The following is a 21,653-nucleotide window of genomic DNA, read 5'->3' on the forward strand; positions in this document are numbered from 1 at the left end:
TTCAAGGTCGCCGCTGCCGTGATAAAAGTCTGTTTGTAGTACCCTGACAGGGTTCATTATCAAATTTCAAATGATTTGTTATCAGGATTTGAAGAACCGTCCGGCGGATTTGACTCTGATTGGATATAAAGTGGACAACGTCGGTGTTATTGAAAAGTTTGTTAAAAGTTTGTGTCGCATGTCGTAATACTACGCAGCTATGAAAGCACTGAGAGACCCACAAGTAAAATGCAACCCTGTCTCCCCTCGGCCCTTAGATAATCGTCGGACTTTGAACTAAACCTTGCGGTGCACAGCGTGGTGTGGCCATAGGCACGGCCGGTGTTCTTTGGTCGAAGGGCACTACCTTGTACCATGAGGTCAATATTAATATCAGCCCATAAGTTGTGGCTGTATGTTCCCACTTTTTGACATTGTGAGAATTAATATCTATTAGGAACGTAACGGCACCGGCGCTTACTTGGCATGCTTTGTGTCCATCAAACTGGCTACTTTGCGTCGAGTTGACTGCTAATCCTACTGTCAGTGCGTACTACAGACAGCCATCTTGATCAGTCTTAGTCAAGTGGTAAGCGGCACAGGACAGAAACTTGCAGGTTGGAAACCTACTACTCAAAAACCTTTTTTCCTTTTACCACGCCTTGAACATTCACCAGCACTCATGGATGGATCCTTCCTTCCAGGTCTATCTTAAGTAGTAGCCATAGCCGATTGCCACCAGAACAGATTAGAAATCTTGGGTGGTGCCTGCAGGCTACCGACAAATCTTAACATTTGCTCATGGACAGTTCTTCGGAGGTTCATCTCAACATACGAAGCGTCCTAACCAAAGTGATTACCGCAACAGAATCGAAATCTGTTTCTCTTAGCCTGCCGCATAGGTTCGAAACCTGCCGACGATAAGTTTTTCCTTTTTGAACACACCTTGACGTTCACTCATGGATGATTTCGTCGGGGTTTCATCTCAATGGTCTGAGCCAAATGGTTATCACAAGAGAATCAAAATCTGTTTCTCTTGGACTATGCAAGTTCGACGATTTCCTCGGGAGTTCGTCAACTACGAAGCATCCTAGCCAAAGTGATTACCGCAACAGAATCGAAATCTGTTTCTCTTAGCCTGCCGCATAGGTTCGAAACCTGCCGACGATCGGTTTTTTCTTTCTCAAACACGCCTTGACATTCGCTCATGGATGATTTCGTCGGGGTTCAGCTCAATGGTTTGAGTCAAATGGTTATTACAACAGAATCAAAATCTGTTTCTCTGGGACTATGCAGGTTCGAAACTTGCCGAACAACAGGCTTTTTTGTTTATCAGAAACAAGATTCACTCATGGATGATTTCCTCGGAGGTTCCAGATCTTAACTTTGTCCTGGCCAAGGGGGTTGCCACAACAGAATCTAAATCTGTCTCTTGCACTGTGCCCGCAGGTTCGAAACCTGCGGATGATAAGGTTTTTTCTTGTCGAACACGCCTTGAAAATTCGCTTATGAATGGTTTCTTTGGAGGTCCATCTTAACTAGTCTTATAGCCAGGTTTAAAGTCTGTCAAACCTGCCGATGACAAGGTTTCTGTTCCCTATTGGACCACACTTCGATATTCGCCCATGGATGGTTTCGTCGGATGTGCATCTTAACTGGTCTTCACTAAGTGGCTACCACGACAGAATCAAAATCTGTTTCACTTCAACTCTGCAGGTTCAAAACCCGCCGGGTGACAAGTCTTTTTCCATCGGAACACACCTTGACATTGACTCGTGGATGATTTCTTCAGAGATCCATCTAACTGGTCTTAGCCAAGTGGTTACTACAACGGAGTCAAAATCTGTTCCTCTTGGAGTTGGTTCGAAACCTACTGACATCATGTTTGCGGTGTATCCATCCTCGGAGGTCCATCTTAACTAGGTCCAGTCATTACGCCGAAACCTCCTTTTTATGTGATACTCTGTCCATGAGAATTCATCTTCGCGCCCCACGATGGCTTCAGCCTTTCCTCGCAAATTTATCAATTATCATCCATAACTTACGGGCGTTCGAGAAGATGATTCAAAGAGAACGCGATGCCGAGAACTTCACCATTCATACGTTGTAGGTGATGATTCCACCAAGCTTGTTCACTGTTTATTCACTGTAAGTTATTCTTATTCATCACTCTCGATTTCTTAACGCACTTACAATCTCATCTGACCAAGTGAAACCAACTTGCGCGAGTTGATTGGGTTACGAACATAAATTGTCCAAACTCTCCGATGATGTAAACTTGGCGGTGGCCCTTCATCGGACAAACCTCTCAAAGGAATGGAATGTCACGGTGCTCAAGCATCTTCCGCATACTTGTAAATTCAACCCCTTAAGTCGCGCTTTCTGAAAGTCACATCCATCTCAATCAATCATCAGAACCTGTCTATTGAAATGCGCTCATTCTCGTCACACATGTAGCATATTGTCCAACAGCAAATTTTCCGCGGCTTTTCTCGATCGTTGCCCCGGTTTGCCACCTTTCAAAGGATACCGTCGATGATATACACGATGTTCTACCGTTTTTAGTAGGGGTGCATGTGCGAAGGAGTACACTTTGAACATCCGAGCGTAATGAAATAGATGAAATAATTGAATGCACTAGCAGCAACGGCAGAGCATTCAAACATCCAGTCGGATATAGGAGCTCGTCTCAGGAGCATATGATATGCCTTGTCGGGGAGGACAGAGAGAAGGTGAAAACACCCATGCATTATGAGCGCACACGGACGGCATAATGGAAAATTTGATGGAGCTCATCATGATGGCGATACATCGAGACTCGACTCAAGAGGACAACGAGTATTGCATTTATAAAGTTGCTTGGTCATACGATAGTACAAGCGGGACTAAGCCCCCCGCGAACAGGGCTATGTCATACATAGGGTCTTCGACCCCGAAGGACAATAAAATGACTTTTTAGAATTAAAAAAAAGTTGCTCGGTGACTCAGAATCACCGAACGAAAAGTATATACGAGGGCTCAATCGGATGCAAAAAAAAAAGGTATATACCAGATATATCAGTAGTTCACACTGACGTTGGACGATACATGAGTGCGCAGCCGTTCCCATCGTTGCGACTTTCCGCAGCATTTAGAACCCTGGATTAACCTTAAAAGTCAGTGTATCGTCTCACACCTTGTCGCAATCTAAAAATGCTTTCCAAACTGCAGGTCAATTGTATCTAGATGGGCATGTATAGGCGACGCTTACAATATAGTTACGGAGTCTGAAAGGCTTGTGTTTTAAACACCGGGGGGAGGAGGATGGAATAGATATCAAGTTCTTTAGAACTGGGTATTTTCGACATGCGAACTTGCAGATCACTGACGTTTGACGTTGGCACGAGGACTTTAGAACTAAATGTATAGTTAGAACGACGTTCGAATGCTGCGGGAAGTCATCCAATACCACTATACATATCCAGTTTAAATTTCCAAACTGAAACATGGGAAATGTCACTACGTGTATCCGGCATGCAAAACCAGTGTTTTTTACATTTTGATAAATACCTAGTTCCCTGAAGGTAGCGGGAATATCAATATCACAAGGATTCGGAGTGGACACGAATAAGGCTAGCGTCGCACGCAAAATGGCAGACATGGATAGGGGCTTGAATCGGAATTCAACATACAGCACCAGTGTAGGATAGGACTGCCGAGCTAAACGGCCACCACACTCGACACTGGCATCAGTCAATAGTCTAGAATGGAACCAATATAAATAACTGAAAGACTTTCTATGGAATTAGTGATCGCGATTTGCAGAATGCACAACACTTGGCTTGAATTCAATTGAAGGAACGAGGGTCATAAGCCTGTTCCCATTCGCGAGCCACCACTTTTCTGCCTCCTCATCTGCATCGTATCCATATTGGATGTCGCTCTTCGTCTTATCAGCCCACTGATTCGCATTGCCTGCGAGTACACGCGTGCTCTTCTCACCGCGCGCAATGCGCAATGCGTCTTCCATGGCCGCGCGCATCTCGCGATCACGCTCCTCTTGCTCTGGCCCGTCGGGTTTGTGAAATATGTACCGGTTTAGACTTGAGGACTTCTGTGTTGCGGTAGCACGGTCGTACCGGAGAGATTGATAGGCATTGAGGAGAGGCAATATCTGCGAGCGGTCCGAGCAATGCGAGAATATGTTGCCTAGGACAGCGGCATCTTCAATCTAGAGAAGTCTAACATCAGCGCTCAGTTTACTGTCGACACTCCTCCTTACCGCCATGGCTAACCCTTGCGCGCGGTACGGCTAGGGGGATATGACACTCAGTATGCGTTATTTTGATCGAGAATTTAAACAAACCAGCATTGGGTGGCATGAGTCGCCCAATAAGACCAACTTGCCATCCTTGTGAATCCACGAAGGCAGTGGGTCTCGGTCCATCAGCTTCCAATCGAGCGTTGACGGAACAAGGGCCAGAAGTTTTTGAACACTGCGTCCCACACCACCAGTTAGCCTGAGCACAAGGTAGAGACCAAAACGAAGTCACTAACGTAGTACTCCATCCCTTGTAGTACTCCTTCATTTTGTCCATGTTACCTTCAGCAGTCCATGATTCCACGCCCCCTTCAGCTTCATCAGGGTGCATCATGACGAGGTTAAATTCTTTCTTGGCACGCTGTCCAATTTTCGCATTAACTCCCGATGTCAACCATATTAACCGAACAGTCGGCTTACAATAGCATAGCCAATGATGTGACCTCCGGGGCCCATCCATATGTTCGATTCCATTCTCTCCACCAATGGTTTAAGCTCATCGTCCTGTAGGAGTTTCTCAGCCGGGATGATGGCTCTGTAGGCAGCATCTCCAGTAGCCCTGGGTTTATCGAGCCCACCGACAACATACTCCCGAGTAACACTTTTGATTCCGTCCGCACCAACGAGTAGGTCAGCAGATACGACCTCCCCAGAAGTAAGAGTTACACTAGGTTTCGATGGGTCAACGGATACAACGCGGCTATTAACACGGATGTTACAGTATGGCTCAGCGGTTTGATAGAGCATACGGTGTAAATCAGCCCGCTGTTTTAGCCTCGTGAGAAAGAATAGGCACGACAAGGAGAGGACTAACGTGTAAGAAGTAAAAAGGGGAACCGTATTCCTTATTCATCACATCCCCGAGCGGCGTCCACCCTACGACCTCATCGTTGGCCCCTGGAGATTGGCATCAAGCAAGAGCACCAGAACACTTCGATGCAACTCACATCGTTTAAGGTTCATACCCTGAATTTTGACACCGTGTTCCTCAAGATGTGGGCCGAGACCCCAACGCATCAAGAGACGCGAGACGTTGGGACTGGCTTGAACGCCAGCGCCCACCTCACTGATGGCTGACGCTGCTTCAAGGATGGTGATGTTATGACCTGCCTGTGCGAGGCAGTATGCAGCAGCGAGACCTCCCAGACCGCATCCTACGACTACGATGTTCAGGGGCAGTGAAGCTCGCCTTCCTTTGTATAGATGGTCAGGCCGATGGGCCGAACCGGCCTGAGACATTCGGAACGTCAGTACATAGCCTCGTTTTGGCCGGGCCCTACATCACTACTAACTGTTTTAGATTCCTGTGTGTTCATCGTATTACTCAAGGAGTAAGACTTGGCAATGACAGAGCAGGAATGGTAGAGGGGGCCGAAAGTGTGTGATGATGGGTGTGGGTGAACTATTGATATAGGCTGCTAAGGAGAACGAGAACGTACCTTCCTTATTTCGTATCGATCCAATCACGAATTTCGCGCCCGTCTTCGTCGCTTGCTAGTCATTTTTCTTCCCTCGCGTGATTTGTCCCCTGAATTGGAAGTAGGAGTGCTCGCTTACTTGAAGATGTCAGTACAGATCCTTTGAATCAAAGGGTAAAACAAATCATCCTTTTTCAGTTACTGGCCAAGATTTCCTTCCAAGCGGTCGCTGCGGTGAAGATCCATCACTCAAAGTACCTGGACGGTTAGCCTAGGCTTTGTCTGTCGAAATGATTTGTTATCCGACACACTTCAATTGTATGTCACGTGGACGCACATCATGTTATTAAGATCGATGAGTAAGTTCGTCGAAATATTTATCTAAACTCTCAGGCATAAGCTTCCACAGAAGGCCCGGGAGGTTTTAACTCAAAGTCAGAATGCTTGCAAAGGTGGTGATGATAGGGGTGGGTGAGAGACGACGGTTGCAGTACGATTGTCAAACTGTTGGGTATTCGATTAGTAAACCAATACTCGATGAAAGGTAATGCAAAGGACACTGCAAGGAAGAATGAATTACCACAGTAAAAATTTAAAAGTAGGGACCTCCCCACGGCCAAGGAGCAGCGAAGGCAAGATATCGATTCTGTTCTATGTATACGGTCGACTACAGATGGGCTTATGGAAGGATAAGTCGTAGCTCGTATATGCGCTTCTGGATGATAACCGGCGTGTATACCCGTGGGCGTGTATGATTCATGACGTAGAGAGCCACTATCACACCACTGTCACAACTGCCACGGTGCCACCCCTGGGTAACCTATGAGATAAGATCAAAGGTTAGAGTGAGTTGCCCAAGAGGTCAGCGCACCTATCCTAGTTTGGGACTCCCGGCAAATGTTATGCTCGACGGGTAGATACCATCGGATGTATAAGTTAAATCTGGATGCTCGGAAATTTTGAACAAAGGTGACCCTGAGTAGCTTGCAGATGAGACTGTACTTCTCTTTCCCTGTGGGTTTCTGCTGGTGTTACTGGATTCAGAGGCTCGTTAGTGCTAGTCTGCCACGCCGTTCAAGTCACAAACCTCAAATCTTAACTGCGATACTATTCATTAGACGAGTTTTCTTTCAGAGGTAGGGTGTACATTAGAGATACCTTCATAGGACTCGCGTGAAGCAAACAACTTACACAGATAGGTCACCCCGCTGGGCCCTCCATGAAAGTGCGGATCGCCCAAGAAGTCATTTTCGACGTCCAGTGTCTGCAGACCCAATGCCAGTGATCGACTCCTTTTCCAACGCTCCCGTGACTCAACTAACCACTCTTTTCCCACTACATGTCTGAACCAAAAGCCACAGATATCATGTGGCGTTCGATCAAGTCACGATACGGGTACTTGAGCTAGAGTTTCGTGCCTACACGCCAGGCTTCTGCAGTCATGGAGATAAGTTTGGTGGCTGAGCAGGTTCAAGTTGGTGCCAGTCTCCCACAGAGACCCACGACTCCGAGCGTGCATGCGCCATATTTATGTAATTCAGTTATACCCACGAACCGTCCCACGCAGTGTAGCTGCTACATACTGGATTAAGTTAATCAAAGGGCAAGTTCTAATGATTGTGTTTGTCCCAGCTCGATCTAAATATTGCTTAGAAATTGCAGTGACGTTTTTGGGCTCGTAAGTATTATGTCGCTGTCACTGAAATCTAATCGTCAGAAACACGAAACATCGTGTTACCGCAATTCGCTCCATCTGGAAGCTTCCAGGATCACCAGCCGACATTTGTACTGGACGTCATAGGAGGAACATAGTAGTTTTTTATGTCATAGGACCGCCACTTCACGGATGGGAGCTCCACGGCATTGGTTGGCCATGAAATTCCGGTCCGTCGCGCACGGTGTAACGCCTAGCTCATTTGTCATTCGGAATTATTGCTAGCACTGCTAGAGCTAACTTAGCAAGCAACGTGCTACGGTGTCTTATCGTTGATAAGTGCCTCCTGTCTGGCTATTCCATTCAGCGATGGGTACGAGCTCGACTTGTGTCTCGGATGTCTAAGTGGCCAGAATGTGCTTGGATGCGTCCTCGATGGTGTAAGAGCTATCGATAAAAATGACGAGTCAAGTGCGTCAGCACAACGGATCGAGAGTTGATTGGCAACCCCGACCAATAACAGGCCAGGGCGTGCTTTCAATGCGTCACATTTCCCTCTGGATTCCATCGTGTGGACTTTGCGATACAGGAGCTCGAAATGTACAGAGCTTTGGTCTCGACCGCTAGTTTCCCGCGTATGAGTTCAAGGCAGTATGAAACAGATGGTCCTTATTGGCAAGAATGAATAGCCGTTCGATCGCTGCTTTCGGTTCAGGATTGGCAACCATCTCCCAGTAAGCCTAGTAGAAGTCCACAACAGCATCAGTATGTGCAAGATCATGATAATATCAACATCTATCTCAACGCTCAGCCAGTTGCCAACAAAAACAATCGCATTCTCATCCCTGAATACAGGGCGTAAAATTGAGATGTTCTTTCGAAAGTGTCGAATGATGTCAGTCGCTGGGATAGTAGCGGGAGAAGTGCCTCTTATGTAATATCCCCAAATAATATATCCGCTGAACCGCGTGGACTGCCGATGATCGATGATCGATCTGATCCACTCCTACCTACAGCTTACACGACTGACTTTGAGACCATGTGGTGCGTGCATAGTTACTAATCCGGCTCGATACACAAGTATGTGTGTAGATGCTTTACGGGATGAGCAGTATTAACGCCATACGATCTGACAGAGTAAACTCGTGACGAGTCTGACGATAAGACGGACTGGTAAAAGCTGGCAAACCGTAAAATTTGGGATAGTGCGCTCTGGACCACAAACAACCCTAGTAGACTGGCTGGTAGTAGCCCGGCCTTTTACGAGGATCCGAGGGCCCAGCACATCAATACTAGACATAGATGATGGCTGATGAAGGTCCGAATACAATGCTAAGCTGCTACCAGTACAAAGCAAGCAATTCCAAACAATCTTATCGTTAACGTAACGAATACCCCTTCCTATTTTACACAGATAGAGTGCATATGATAGGTATGAACTTTAAAACGTGGGTCCTTGATGATGTCAGAGATCATGCGATCAATAAAGACAATCATTGCATCAAGTTGGCTTACTGGCAGCTGACCGGGACCGACCGAGGCACTGTAAGCTGATGAACAGTCAGGACATGCCTTCCAAGATGTCGTTTTGCCTTCCCTCACAGCATTCTGTCATGAGGACTTTGTGATACAGAAACTTATAATATACAATTGCGTGCTTTGAATTCGACCTCAGTATCCTTCACACACAATCGCTACTTCCCCGTGAAAGGGGTCAAGGTGCTGTGGAACTGATGGTCCTTGTTGGCAAGAGTGTACAGCCGTTCAAACGCAGCTTTCAGCTCAGGCTTAGCGACCATCTCCCAATGAGCCTAGAAGTCATCAGCGTTAGTACGCCCAAAATTGCGACAATATCTACGCATACCTCAACGCTCCGCCAACCACCAACGACAATAATCACATTCTTATCTTCCAGCGAAGGACCAAACACGAGCATCTTCTTAAATGAGTCCGAGATCTTGGTGAGGATGTCAAACACCTCTGTGCGATGACTGGGGTTCTTGATGGTGAGGAGGAGGACTTCTGTAACAGGCTGCTGGAGTCCGATGGGATGGGCATTGAAAATTGCATGATACATCTTCGACCAGCCCCCATATGCGGGTTTCAGAGCTTCAAGCAAAGTCGCGTACGAGGGGGACGCCAGCATCGCCTGATGATGCGCTAGGCTATCCCAGTCTGAAGCCAGGGTATTATTTCCCGCCCCTTTCAAGGCTAACGAAAGATGTAACACATACTCATGAAGACATAGCCTTTAGCAGGATTCTCGATTTGTGTTCCAACGTAGGCAGGCCTGTTGCAATAATAGTATGATCAGAGCGCCCTGTATTACAAGTAATATACACTAGCAGGAGAACAATACGCACATCTGGATACCATCAGACTTTGAAACCATCTCGAATGCAGGTCTCAAAATTGAGCGATCATTACGAATCGCTTCTGTAGTGTCGAAAATGACGAGCTCAGTCGTTGGGATAGGCATAGCTCAAGTGCAGGTGAAGCTTTGGCAATAGATACTCTTTACAACAGTGCTTACGCATATATACCCTGGTCGATGAATTTCAAACTTCCTTGGGACTCGTGTTGGTGATATCTATGGCGAAAGTTTCGTTACGGCCTATTAATATTGCGGACGGCTCTCCAGCTTCACTGATTAACTTGGTACGTGTGAAGAATGTCACAGATATAGCCAATCCTAGGTGGGGTCAGCAGAAGCCGTAGCACAACCACATCCATCACACCCGCAGCGGTCGGCCATCCCCGAGTATAGGACTCTGTCAGCTTGAGGAGGGGCATGCTAGGGAGATGGATTGGTGGCAGTGTCGATCCGACGAAAGCTCTTATCAGGGGGATACGGATGAGCCCCAACACTCGCTGCGGCTCGCTCTTCCGGAATTTGGAACTCTCTGTGCCTTCGCCTATCCTCAAAGGGAATCAACTATCCGATCAGCTGTTTTCCGCATTCATGGATATCAGGTTGGCAACTTGGGGTTTTAGCCGTGAGGTAGGATCCAGGGCCAGTGACTTTTGGGATGCGTGACTCACGAATGCGGATACCCATAAGGCCATAGACTCCAACCGGTTCTTTCGTTCCGCCGAAGATTCCTCGACTGGAGTCATACAGATATCGATTACACAAACCTGGCACCAGTCTGAAAAGCCAAAACACCTATTGGTTGAGTGACATCATGTGCGCAGAGCTTCCAAACTTTGTTGACTAGATGGAGATTCTGTGTACGATCACCGGCACCCGTGACGGACGAAGGAAAACCCACAAGAGCGCTGTCAGCACTCCTTAGTGAGTACTATAAGAGGGATATTATCAACAAGAATGTCTGCAGGTGACGAAGATAGCAACTTACCGAGGTCCATAAGTGCAGCCAGCAACCTTAGCATCAGGATTTGACATTCAAACATGAGATTATCGATCATCTCGCCGACCTGCGTGGCAACAAGAGCTTCGGTTACGGCTTTGGACAAGCATCGATTGACGCTCGCACCATCTCCTGTCGCTTGTCTTGCGAATAGTTCTTTGCATGATAGTAGCACGTCACCCTAGAATAAGGACAACGTTAGGGATATCATGTTATGGTCTATCGATATGAAGATAGATCATCTATGAGCTGTAGTATGTTCGAATTCGGTTCGGACCTTGCCGAACAGCGGCCTGGAAGCCCGATATTTGTCTCGTATAGTGGCAAACCCAAAAAACCAACGGTGTTCACTCACTCCCAGAAAGCTCACTGTCCCGGCAGGTTACCACGCTCTGACGCAGCTGCAGCACGTCCCAAGAGATTTGACAGTCAACAACAGAGGTGACCTGGACCGCAAGGGCGCACCAGAGAACCGGTGAGAAGATAGTGTCTGTAAGCCGGCTTCTTGCTTGCCGTGTCCACCTTATTATAGTGAGATATTACAGCTTTCTCCGTAACTGGTGATACCGACGCCGGAGGGTTTGGGCTTGAAGCCTGGGAATTTGGGGGTAATAGAAATGTCCTGTTGAGGCTCAAGAGCGTATTCGAATTCAACCGTCGGCCGGTTTGGTAATGACCTCAGTTGACAAAACCACTTTCCGATACAAATGCTGGAAATTCACGGTTTCGAAGGCCTTCGTGGCGTAATCCGGTAAAGCGCCTTTGCACGGGGTGAGATAACGAACGGACTAAAGACTAGAACTTACCTTGTGAAATACCTCGGGGCGCCGTTCTCCGAAAAAAAATTCTTAGGCAAGGTGAGCCGACGTGGCATATAATCGACAGCAACTCGCACGTTTGACGCCTATTCTTCGAGTGACTGTCATTACAACTTGCTTAGGTAGTAGTGAAATTCTGACCTCGTCAATTTGATACGTTTTCTATCACTGGAGAAGGCGTTGTGTGGATCTAAGCGCCGTAGAGGCACAGCTACAGGGATAAGCATACCACTGCGTCCTAGCCCTGCAACGATGGCCACAGCACATGGACTCTGTCAAGGATGAATCAAAACATGTTGGCGATCGCGATCTCCGTTCTTGAAAATGGATTCAACTACAATGCCTTCAAGTTCGTTCTGAGTCTTCTGACGTCCATGCCAGTGAGGTTACAAACAGAAGCATAACGAAATCCAGCTTTGAACTCCCCTGATAATCGTGATTGGTTGCGATCCTTTTATGTTCTTCACCCTACGGCCACTGCGCTGACGAAAGTGATCAACCAGGATCAACTTCTCAATGCTTGCAAGTCGGACTCGGACTCGAATGCGCTGGCTAGTCCGGTTCCTCCAGGAGACTTATCCAAGACATATCCTGTATCTGATTGAGAGCGCTGACTGGTTATGACATGTATTCAACTTACCTGCACGGTGCAGACCAATGAAGTTAGAGTACTGCCAGCGGCGACAGGCTGCCATCATTACGTAACCTTCAACCAATGAGCCACGCTCTTACGTATAGTATGTTCAATGTTGTTCATGAAGTGTGCACTGCGAATTGCATGAAGCATTGGTAGTCGCTCATTGACATCGATCATCTTTAACTCATGTTTTAAATGTTCTCAGACTCTAGTCCGAGTCTCTACTCTCTACGGTGATCGGACTCATCGTGCAACTTGTTATATTTGCAGGCGAGCATACTAGCCTCAGGTGACTGATTTCAGTTATCACAACCGCTCGCTAAATTTCTTAGGACTGCGAACTAGGACGACATTGCATTCATCCAGATTCTCATTGTTCCGGTCACCTTGCTCGTCGTCACTGTTCCAAAAGGTAATGGTCCACTTTAAGTGTGCTATGTGCTCATTGTACCAACCATTTATCAGCAGTCTTTGAACCAGACACTGTGCAACCAATGTCTTCAGAGAGTCCGCTTGGTGGGTCTCTTGAACAATTCCCTTCTGCATATAATCCTTACTTTGGATGCGACCTCACCTTAACTGTCAACTGCTACTTTCATCTTTCATTCGTACAGGGTCAAGACAGTGTGGAACAGATGATCCTTGTTCGCAGAGTGTACAGCCGTTCAAGCGCAGCTTTCAGCTCAGTTGGCGACCATCTCCCAATGAACCTAAAAGTCAACAACAGCCTCAGCACGTCCGAAATCACAATCATCTTGCCTACCTCAACGTTCCGCTAACCACCAACAAGAAAGATACATTCTCATTCTCCAGTGTAGAACCAAACACGAGCATCATATCAGTCGAGTCCGAGATCTTGGTGAGGATGTCAAACAGCTTTGCGATGACCGGGGTCTTTGAGCGTGAGGCAGACTTCTGTGGCAAGTTGTTGGAACGCGATTGGGTGGTCGTTAAAGATTACATGGTACATCTTTGTTCCTGTCGATTGATTCTCGATCTACACTTCAGCGTAGGCGGGCCTATCACAATGATGATAGGATCAGGGCGCCATGCGCCACGCGCCACCGCATCAGTGAATTCATATTGATGCATGACGTCTCTTCTATTCATGCTATCTTCCTAACATATATGTTGACGATGGATTTTCAAATGTGGTACGTCAACCTCCGCTATTCCAGGGTATACCGTGACTTGTTGCTAACGTCAATGTTCCGACCTGTCGCAGACGGCGCTTGGACTTATCGTATCAGTTCACTGCATAAGTCGATTTCAAATACAACATAGTAATTTAACTCAAGATAAAGAAATACTGGTATGTGTGCATGTGAAGATACCTTACAAAATGACATGGATCCAAGAAAAGCAAATGTCGTGCTAGCCTGCATTAGTGCTAAACATCCTGAAGTGCGCAAATTACTCGTCTGAACGTGTTTATGGAGGAACACGTACTAATCTCATAAATGGCGGGCTGCTTTGAATATACCATCGGTAATTTCAAAGTTTACTGTCGAGCTTCATCTTCTGCTGAGCCGCAGCTTGCCCGCGTTGTAGCAGGGGTCGAATATAAGGCTACGTTGACTGAGTAAATGACAAACCAAATAACGAACAGACTTACAGCATAAGCGGGGGTAACTTCATCCTTGTTCATCGGCTCCATCTGCACTCGTTGCCAGAGTGCCTCGTAAACGCGGCCATCAAAGACTCCCAGTGCGCTATCGAACGTAGTCAATACGTCAATCGTACAGATACAGTTTGCAAGTACCTATCTAGGGACCAATCCGAGAAGCCGAAAGCATCGGTTAGACCAATGGCATTGGGCAGGACTTCAATACAAAGTGCTTTGACGGCTGAACGGAGATCCTGTGTAGGATCGCCGGCACCCGTATGACGAATCAATCCAACCGAAAGGAGATCTACGAGAGCGCTTTCAGCACACGTTAGTAAGTACTGTTAAAGTGATGCAATCAGAACGTTTTCAGTGACGAAGATGGCAACTAACCAGCTTATAAAGGCAGCCGACAGCCTTCGCGTCCTCCGAAGGTAAATTGGCGAGATTGTTGATCATCTCACCGACCTGCGCGGCGATAAAAGCCTCTGTTACGGCTTTGGCCAAGCGCTGATTGACGCTCGCATCGACATCTCCATTCGCTGGTGTTTGTGTGAAGTTCTTTACCATAAGAGCAGCACGCCACTCTAGAAGAAGGACAACACTTTGGACATCGTGCCAAGTTGATGCGGTGACTTGTGGAGGGGCCTCGCCGGTTGTGGACAAGAGACGCAGATAAGCCGATGGAAGGGGAAGCTTGGAAACAACCAAGGCTGACGAAAGCACAGCTTTGCATAACTTTGTAGCGGCGCGTACTACTTGTCCGTCCAAGACAAAGTTGTCCCCTTCGAACCTAGGTACTTCTTCAACGTCAATTAACATCCAGAAGGTAAAACGCACGTTGCGGAAGGGAGGTATTCGATGTATAATCGCCCTAGTCCAGCAAATGCGCTGTACCCATGTCCACCCATAGAACGCCGAGCAGTTTCAATATCAATGATTCCGTGTGTAGTAACAAAGACTTTTAAGCCACACAAGAGAGCATGCATCTCCGGAAGAAGGGAAGTGTCTCGACTTGCAAGCCGCTGTTGCATCTGAGTCAACGCTTTTATCTGACCATCGTGGAGGTGAGCACTTGGACTAACGGACGAAGAAGTAGAACTAACCGTATACCTCCCGAGCTCAATGAACACGAATGCCCTAGAGAGGATGGGTAACAAGCGGTAGTATGTTGAAGGATATGTCAAGACTTGACGTTCGAGTCCCTTTGCATCTGGTTCGCCTTGTCTCCGGACAGTCGTGTAACGAATAGCGACTGTTGCAGCTGCGAAAGGATTAGGTTTGGGATTACACTGGATGCTTAGAGCTCTACCTTTGGCTATGGTCCATCCGGCCCCTGGTATCATGCTGGAATATATTGTTAGTCCTGTTAGGCAGAAATATAGAGGATTGACAAACGTTGCCCTAATATACATCATCTGGCACATCGTGTCAGTAACATCAATATGACGACGAATTGAAGAAAATTACTCCTCCGTAGCTGAGTTTTGCGTGAGGAGGTTGGATATAACTACCCTCCGTCGTGACCTCGGCAAACTTCGAGAACATGTTCGTCCTGGGTACCCGTACGTGATCAAATCTCGCGAAGCCTTGATCTTGTGCAGCCATGCCTATAGCGAATACATCAGATAAGGCGTTATAAACGGCTCGAGATTTCACGTACCTCCTGAGGCTTTTGGACCAATATCGCCAACAGTGATTCCTCGGAGAGGTTTGTGATCCTCTGCAAAAATATTAAGTATCGCTATAAATTGGGAAACACTCAGGCAAACCTAATGACCGCAGTTGCACGAGGAAGAGGTGAGGACCCATATCCTTCCCGTCCGGCAAGATCAACTTTGCTTGGACAGCACCATGAGTTGCGGACTTTCCCAGAGCACCGACCCACCACTTAGTGCTCGTAAGACTGGGAGAATTTATTTCGAACTCTTGGGTTTCCGGGATATATGTCGAAGTAGTTTCTAGACTAGCTACATTTGTACCGTGACCGAGCTCAGTTTGCAGATAACACCTAAAGCTTCCTAGTGAGTATAATTCAGGTGAAAATGACTTGAAGCCGACAATACCCTTGAATCCCTTTCTCATGCACCAAGTCCCAATAGCTTTCCATCAATGCAGGAGATCCTTGACCGAGGAAGACGGGCTGGAATGCTACACAAATTATGAGTGTGCTGTATGCGTGAAGGAAATACGTCTGCATACCACGGTCATGCAGTGTGGTGGATATTGTTTCCGAAAGAAGTGTCGAGGCTGTAGTGTATTCTTCTTCAGACCAATTATGCATCCGACGTAACTCATCCAGCCTATTTATGATGGCAGCAGCTCTGATGAATTGATCTGTCCGCCCTAGGAAATCCCTGAGAGAATAAGTCGTACGAAAGACAAGATAGCCGACACCCACCTGTGCTGTTTGTCGAATAATGATTCTTGCACAAGAATCTTTTCCAGGCGTTCATGCAGATCCCACACTTCCTGTCCACCTGAGCGAAGTTAGGGTGCTACAAGAACTAGGATGACTTAGACTATTCACCATATAGATAGTTTCTGACAGTCTGGACACTGATCGAGGTTCGTGAACGTGCTGCCTTCATATCAGTAGCTGTTTGTTGGTTGATATCCATTTTTTGTCTAGGCGCCATGATGGTCTTTGTGTTGCTGATTCAGAATGAGTTGCTCGCCGAGGGCCAGAGGATAATTAACCAAGCTTTATTTATATGCAACAGAGGTAAGAAATCTTGTGATTTTCAGTTTACCGGTGGCAACAGGCTACAAAACTGAGGCGTCTAATCCGACGTGGTTAGTACAAACGTAATATCCGACGTAGACCGTCTGACGTAAACGGATGCAAATTAGACATTAGGGCTGCTCAATTCTTGGGCTCAGTTCGCTGGCGGAGTTCACTTGTCACCTAATGAATCGCTTAACGTTCGGCAGGCACCCGACATCCGTCAACATTCGCAAATAACACGCACTCCGTTCCGTTGATCATCGAAAGAGCGCTCCGTGCAGGAGCAATCATCACTAGCGGCCTAGGTAAGTATTGTTTGGCTAGCAGAAACGTGAGCTGACATGCCTCCCCAGCTTATACCCGTAATAGCTGCTTTCTGATGGCTTGTGAATCTAATGAGTATGCACAGGCTCTCCTTGCAGTAAGTCTAGCTCGTTTGTGAGGATCAGACTGATTTACACTAATACTAGCTTGCACGTTCACAGCCGTCCGTCTCACCAACTCCGCATATGACCAGCGCCTCGTTCATGCCACCACCGCATGCCTATAGCGGGCAGCACATGTGGGGAGATCCGTCATATGCTACTCCGCAACACCAGCCACTGGCACGCTCCGCGACCGTCAACAGCGCTACAGGAGCCAGTGCTTGGGGTAGGGATGACCATAATGTAGGTCTGGACTACTACGATGACCACAGTGGTAAGTTTTTTTTGTCAGACTTGAAGGTAGCGTGTTCGACTAATTTCAATTTAGGATGGAGCAGAGGGGCCCAAGTGGCTCTCCCGCTATTGCCTTCAGCACCTTCTGAGCCTAGCACGCCTACACCTACCAAAGGTGGTGCAAAACGCGCACGTGCAGGCACAATTGCTCCAAAATTGCGATCGGCAAAGAAGCCATGTAGATCCACAGCCAAGGCCACAGTTGAAGTAAAAATTGTATTATCTGCTAGTTTTGCTACCAGCCGGTCAAAGGTGTCTCGACTGACTCTGGTTCAATTGAAAGTTCACAAAAAACCATTGGTTCATAAATCTACACTACACACCTAAAGTGGTGTCGAAATTCACGATCAGGACCTTGCAAGCAGCACGAAAAGAAGTCTTTGGACTGAGGAATCTGATTGTATGGGCCTCAGGAACCATCACCAGTGATAGACGCTGCAGACGATCGATATTCAAGAGCTGCCATGAGCAATGCATCAGAATCAGAAAAAAAATCATCATCAAGGTCATCATCATTGGCGAATTCGACATTGTTGTTGTCATCATCATCGAGCACAGCCGCAAGCCCCATGAGGAGTTGGGCTTGCTCCGCGAGATGTGCTTGAAGTTCGGCCAGTGTTGGTTTCACCATGCAGCAATCCTTGAATTCATTCCCGCATCACGGCTGGGCCATCGGCACGCTGTCGGCAGTGTTGCGGATCTTTTAAAAACGTCGATTTTTGACAAGTGAACTCCGCCAGCGAACTGAGCCCAAGAATTGAGCAGCCCTATTGGTTGTGTCCCGAGTCTCGACTTTCACTTCAAGTTATCCACCGCGTTAACTCAACGACACCCACCCTCTAAAAAGATCATGTCTTCACAACCTGACCCTTGAGTTTGTATGAGGTGACTCTTCCTTTATTTTTTTCCGTCAAGACTCAAGTCCCTTTGACCAGAACTATCATTCAACCTCATAACAGCCCAGCTGCTTTTAACTAGTCGTGCATTTCTAGCGGTGATCTCTTTGCCACATGACATGCTCCCAACTTCTTGACCAACCGATCGTTATTAATGAACGGTACAGCTCGGGCTGCGGCCATCATTGCAAGGTTGCAAATTGAACCGTCGTTTTCTCCATGGTACTGTAGTAGAAGACATGTCTCCACCTTAATCGGACTTTTATTTGCCCCTCCCTCACAAATTTTTAGCTATTGTCCGGTTATGCTATATGTTTATCGTCGCTACTCTATAATGTAAAAAAAAACTCGTTTCTGCACTGTTTCCCGGATCCGCAGTGATTGAACCGTAAGCTCCCAGGCCTGGGCGTCCCTGTTAAATAGTGACGCTTATCCTCGTTTGTCTCGACCTTTATGTAAAGGCTCCGAAAATGCTATAAGCTGTAGTTCGGGAGCACCTTGGTCTTCAACGTTAACGTTCAACTCCTTCTAACGGGGTGGAATCGCCATCTAGACTCTAGAGGAACTGGTACTCCTTCACACTTACTAAATGATCTACAGGTAGCTGATGAATTCTTATGGCTTCAGACATTTCATTGAAATGCATCTTCTCCTCGTCCATTCGTTATTATTTTCCTTCGGCCTAGCTCAGGCAGCTATCACTGCCTATGGTCCACACGTCCAGTCACCACTTGGGACCACGACGGCTGCCTCTGCCTCATACACCGGTGCTGCTTCATATGATCAAACAATATTAAATGCACCGGCCCCACCTAATCCTCCTCCACCCACTCAGTTCAATGTAGAGCTGCAGACCGGAGACAATCTCTCGGGACTTTCAATTCAACAAGAAGGTTCATTCTTTGGTTTCAGTATAGAGTTTAGTGTTACGACGCAAGTCCGTGAGTACTTCCTTCACTTGCATTTGTATCTACTGAACATGTCTTGTAGTCGGGCTGAACAGGTAACAAATCTAGTTACTGATAAGGACTATGATATTTACCCCGATCGGCAGTTCTTTCCTTCAAGTGCCGTTTCTCAACCTTATGGCCAACCTGCGACAACGCGGGGGCAGCGTTAAAGTTCGTGTCGGTGGTAATACTCAAGAAACCGCTACACTAGTGTCCAGTACCCCGGACGGTGCTGCTCTCGAGAAGGACTATGGGAGGTCATCTAACCCCGTAAGTGCAATGTTTTTTTACTCAATTATCCTGAGATTGAACACCTCCAAGACATCAACGCCGCCCCTTGTCTTCACAAGCGAGATCATCAAAATGATGGCTGAGATATCTGCACTCACTGACGTCTATTGGTACATGGGTATGTGATACGTGATAATACTCCTGTCGTCACTGACCTTCTTGCGCAGGTGTGCCGTTCAATGACACTCAGAATTGGCGTTTGCAGATCGCTGAAGTAGGAGAGGCGATGCTTGGGAAATATCTGATTGGTCTACAGGTTCGGAAAGTTGACGTATAATATGACAATATCTGATTGCTTGCTTTCGTTTTAGGCTGGCAACGAGCCTGATCTTTACTCAAGACACGGTCACCGTCCGAATGTAGGGTTTTCTGGCCTCTTTCTGTATCACATTGTTGACCTTCTTGTAGTCTTATAGCCCTCAGGATTACAAGGATGAATTCGGTCTTCTCATCAACGCAATGAACGCAGACTCTAATATTCCCAACAAAAACCTGCTCATTGGTCCCAACCTGGCTGGCGTGTGGAGCCCACCGGATATCTGGCAAACCGGGTTCGCCACAGACTTCAACCAAAACCTTGCTGCACTGGGTGTTGAAAGGTGAATGATAGATTGTTTATTATCATCGTCATCCGGCTCACAACCCTGAAGGTACCCTACTGATAATTGTTATGCTCAGTTCGGCATAGGAACTGAGCGCACTGGCCAAGAGATGTTCCCGTCCTTCTTGACACATCAAGCCGGAATAAGCATCGTTAACGAGTTCCCTGGTGCCCCCGCCTATGCGCAATCTGTTGGAAAGCCCTTCATCATGTCAGAAACCAATACGGCATCTTGCGGAGGTTTCCCCGGGTTAAGCGACAGCTTCGGGGCTGCCTTGTGGGGAATTGACTATGCTCTCCAGCTAGCATACAGCAATTTCTCAACTGTTCTTTTTCATGTCGGTGGACAGAGTGTGTATTACAACGTGCGTTCAACTCGAGTCCTATCGTCATCCAACCTCTGACCATCGTCCTCTACAGCCCTTTACACGTTCGTATTAATTGTCTTGCCTGAATGAAGATTGTTCTAACTTTGCCCCTTAGCACCTGTGACAAACCAGTCGACATTCAATCAGTGGACCATTGGTATGAGCTACCTTGCATCAGTTCTCTATTGTATGCCAATGATGCTCTCATCGCAGGTCCGATCTATTACTCGGCTCTAGTAGTCGCAGAAGCACTGGGCTCCTCCAATACCGCGCAGGTCCTGGATCTGCAGGCAAATGGTGGAAGTGACTACACTCCGGGTTACGCGATTTACGAAAATGGCCAGCCAGTCCGTGTTGCGCTGACCAACTTCATCACGGATCCGTCTGGAAATAGCGATTACACTGCGAATATCTCGATCGGGGGGACAGTGCCTGCTCAAGTGCAAGTCAAGTGAGTGATCCCGTATTATCATAAATTTATTGTCTCCTAACGCTCGCTCAGGTACCTGCTGGCCGACTCTGTCTCTCAAATATACAACTTCACGTGGGCTGGACAGGTGTGCACAACATCAAGTTTCCGCATTGACCACTTAGACTGATTATTTCCCAGACCTTCGGCGGCCCATTCACATCAGACGGGCGACTTAATGGCACACTTGACGTACAGACGATTCCCTGTGACCAGATCAATAACGTATGTCAAGTCGAAGTACCTGCTCCTGGTTTCGCCCTCGTATTCCTCACCGATAATGCGCTGTCCGAGTCCGATCAGGGCCCGACGATGACCTTCTCAACCACCACATATACGAATCTCCACGGACCAACCATCACCGTTGACCCCTCCGTGCTGGCTACCTCAAACGGTGAGAAAGGATTGGCCGACGCCCTAGCGGGCACGAGCCAAGGTCGACAGATGAGCAACGCTCTGGGATTTGCGCAAGCGCTACCTAGCTTGGTCGCTGTCATGGCTGGTGCTCTCATAGTCGGGCGTCTGGCCCTCATACGATGAACGTTTCTGTATTTTTTATTCAGAGTTTAACGGGTCAGGAGCTTTCTTCGTTCACTTGCATCGGACTTGATTCACATGAATATAAATCCCGGAATCATTCATTGTCACTGCTGTGTGTAGCATAACGTTCTTTCTTGTAGTATTCTTTGGACCACTTGGATCTTGGGCCTTGCGTGCATCATACCTTACACTAATCCTACTTACCGTCTTTTTGTCCATCACTTACCACTGCAATCCCAAAACTGTTATTGTGGTGTTCAAGTAACTTAACGCCGGCATGATCCTTCTATCACATCCGAGTCGCGGGC

At 47.3% G+C, this 21,653-nt stretch overlaps 7 protein-coding genes across 7 annotated transcripts; 2 read left to right on the plus strand and 5 right to left on the minus strand.

Moving 5' to 3' along the window:
* Positions 1-2,842: 2,842 nt before the first annotated feature.
* Positions 2,843-3,858, minus strand: BJ212DRAFT_1385924 (uncharacterized protein). Its single transcript, XM_041336821.1, has one exon. It carries the CDS (start codon positions 3,617-3,619, stop codon positions 3,191-3,193), a length of 429 nt encoding a protein of 142 aa, XP_041188319.1. The 5' UTR covers positions 3,620-3,858; the 3' UTR covers positions 2,843-3,190.
* Positions 3,764-5,518, minus strand: BJ212DRAFT_1281512 (uncharacterized protein; the record flags this gene model as incomplete). Its single annotated transcript, XM_041331622.1, has 7 exons — positions 3,764-4,189; positions 4,241-4,270; positions 4,325-4,454; positions 4,516-4,640; positions 4,700-5,044; positions 5,094-5,176; positions 5,227-5,518. The coding sequence occupies 7 exons, from the start codon at positions 5,516-5,518 to the stop codon at positions 3,764-3,766; spliced, it is 1,431 nt and encodes a 476-aa protein (XP_041188320.1).
* A 3,527-nt stretch (positions 5,519-9,045) lies between these two features.
* Positions 9,046-9,830, minus strand: BJ212DRAFT_1485436 (uncharacterized protein; the record flags this gene model as incomplete). Its single annotated transcript, XM_041340977.1, has 4 exons — positions 9,046-9,162; positions 9,216-9,526; positions 9,586-9,641; positions 9,715-9,830. 4 exons carry the CDS (start codon positions 9,828-9,830, stop codon positions 9,046-9,048), a joined length of 600 nt encoding a protein of 199 aa, XP_041188321.1.
* Positions 9,831-9,994: 164 nt separating this feature from the next.
* Positions 9,995-11,648, minus strand: BJ212DRAFT_1303316 (uncharacterized protein; the record flags this gene model as incomplete). Its single annotated transcript, XM_041333396.1, has 10 exons — positions 9,995-10,266; positions 10,394-10,458; positions 10,490-10,517; positions 10,711-10,789; positions 10,849-10,903; positions 11,000-11,015; positions 11,078-11,123; positions 11,188-11,316; positions 11,400-11,482; positions 11,618-11,648. The coding sequence occupies 10 exons, from the start codon at positions 11,646-11,648 to the stop codon at positions 9,995-9,997; spliced, it is 804 nt and encodes a 267-aa protein (XP_041188322.1).
* Positions 11,649-13,423: 1,775 nt separating this feature from the next.
* On the minus strand, positions 13,424-16,619 carry BJ212DRAFT_1385999 (peroxisomal oxidase). The gene is made up of 17 exons (XM_041336822.1): positions 16,484-16,619; positions 16,314-16,428; positions 16,185-16,263; positions 15,986-16,140; positions 15,850-15,934; positions 15,556-15,794; positions 15,447-15,506; positions 15,254-15,393; positions 15,182-15,201; positions 15,096-15,130; positions 14,890-15,047; positions 14,624-14,835; positions 14,177-14,576; positions 13,940-14,124; positions 13,793-13,889; positions 13,627-13,746; positions 13,424-13,556 (listed from the first exon to the last, which is right to left on the minus strand). Exons 2-16 carry the CDS (start codon positions 16,420-16,422, stop codon positions 13,672-13,674), a joined length of 2,049 nt encoding a protein of 682 aa, XP_041188323.1. The 5' UTR covers positions 16,423-16,428; positions 16,484-16,619; the 3' UTR covers positions 13,424-13,556; positions 13,627-13,671.
* Positions 16,620-16,890: 271 nt separating this feature from the next.
* On the plus strand, positions 16,891-17,557 carry BJ212DRAFT_1485438 (uncharacterized protein; the record flags this gene model as incomplete). The annotated part of the gene is made up of 3 exons (XM_041340978.1): positions 16,891-16,932; positions 16,982-17,210; positions 17,265-17,557. The coding sequence occupies 3 exons, from the start codon at positions 16,891-16,893 to the stop codon at positions 17,555-17,557; spliced, it is 564 nt and encodes a 187-aa protein (XP_041188324.1).
* Positions 17,558-18,766: 1,209 nt separating this feature from the next.
* On the plus strand, positions 18,767-21,345 carry BJ212DRAFT_1485439 (glycoside hydrolase family 79 protein; the record flags this gene model as incomplete). The annotated part of the gene is made up of 13 exons (XM_041340979.1): positions 18,767-19,067; positions 19,117-19,129; positions 19,181-19,346; positions 19,398-19,485; positions 19,535-19,623; positions 19,679-19,726; positions 19,776-19,966; positions 20,018-20,333; positions 20,389-20,398; positions 20,452-20,493; positions 20,550-20,787; positions 20,839-20,893; positions 20,947-21,345. The coding sequence occupies 13 exons, from the start codon at positions 18,767-18,769 to the stop codon at positions 21,343-21,345; spliced, it is 1,956 nt and encodes a 651-aa protein (XP_041188325.1).
* Between the last annotated feature and the right edge of the window lie 308 nt (positions 21,346-21,653).

This window comes from Suillus subaureus (assembly GCF_016647635.1).
Source record: "Suillus subaureus strain MN1 chromosome Unknown BJ212scaffold_41, whole genome shotgun sequence".
In the NCBI taxonomy this organism is placed as follows: domain Eukaryota; kingdom Fungi; phylum Basidiomycota; class Agaricomycetes; order Boletales; family Suillaceae; genus Suillus; species Suillus subaureus.

What these genes read in the sequence shown, in the direction of transcription:
- BJ212DRAFT_1385999 (XM_041336822.1), bottom strand. Translation starts at nt 16,422, where the DNA reads ATGGCGCCTAGACAAAAAATGGATATCAACCAACAAACAGCTACTGAT. An exon ending in TTATTCGACAAACAGCACAG is followed by an intron (nt 16,141 to 16,184) that starts GTGGGTGTCGGC and finishes TTATTCTCTCAG; the next exon opens with GGATTTCCTAGGGCGGACAG. An exon ending in CAAAACTCAGCTACGGAGGA is followed by an intron (nt 15,202 to 15,253) that starts GTAATTTTCTTC and finishes ACGATGTGCCAG; the next exon opens with ATGATGTATATTAGGGCAAC.
- BJ212DRAFT_1385924 (XM_041336821.1), bottom strand. Translation starts at nt 3,619, where the DNA reads ATGTCTGCCATTTTGCGTGCGACGCTAGCCTTATTCGTGTCCACTCCG.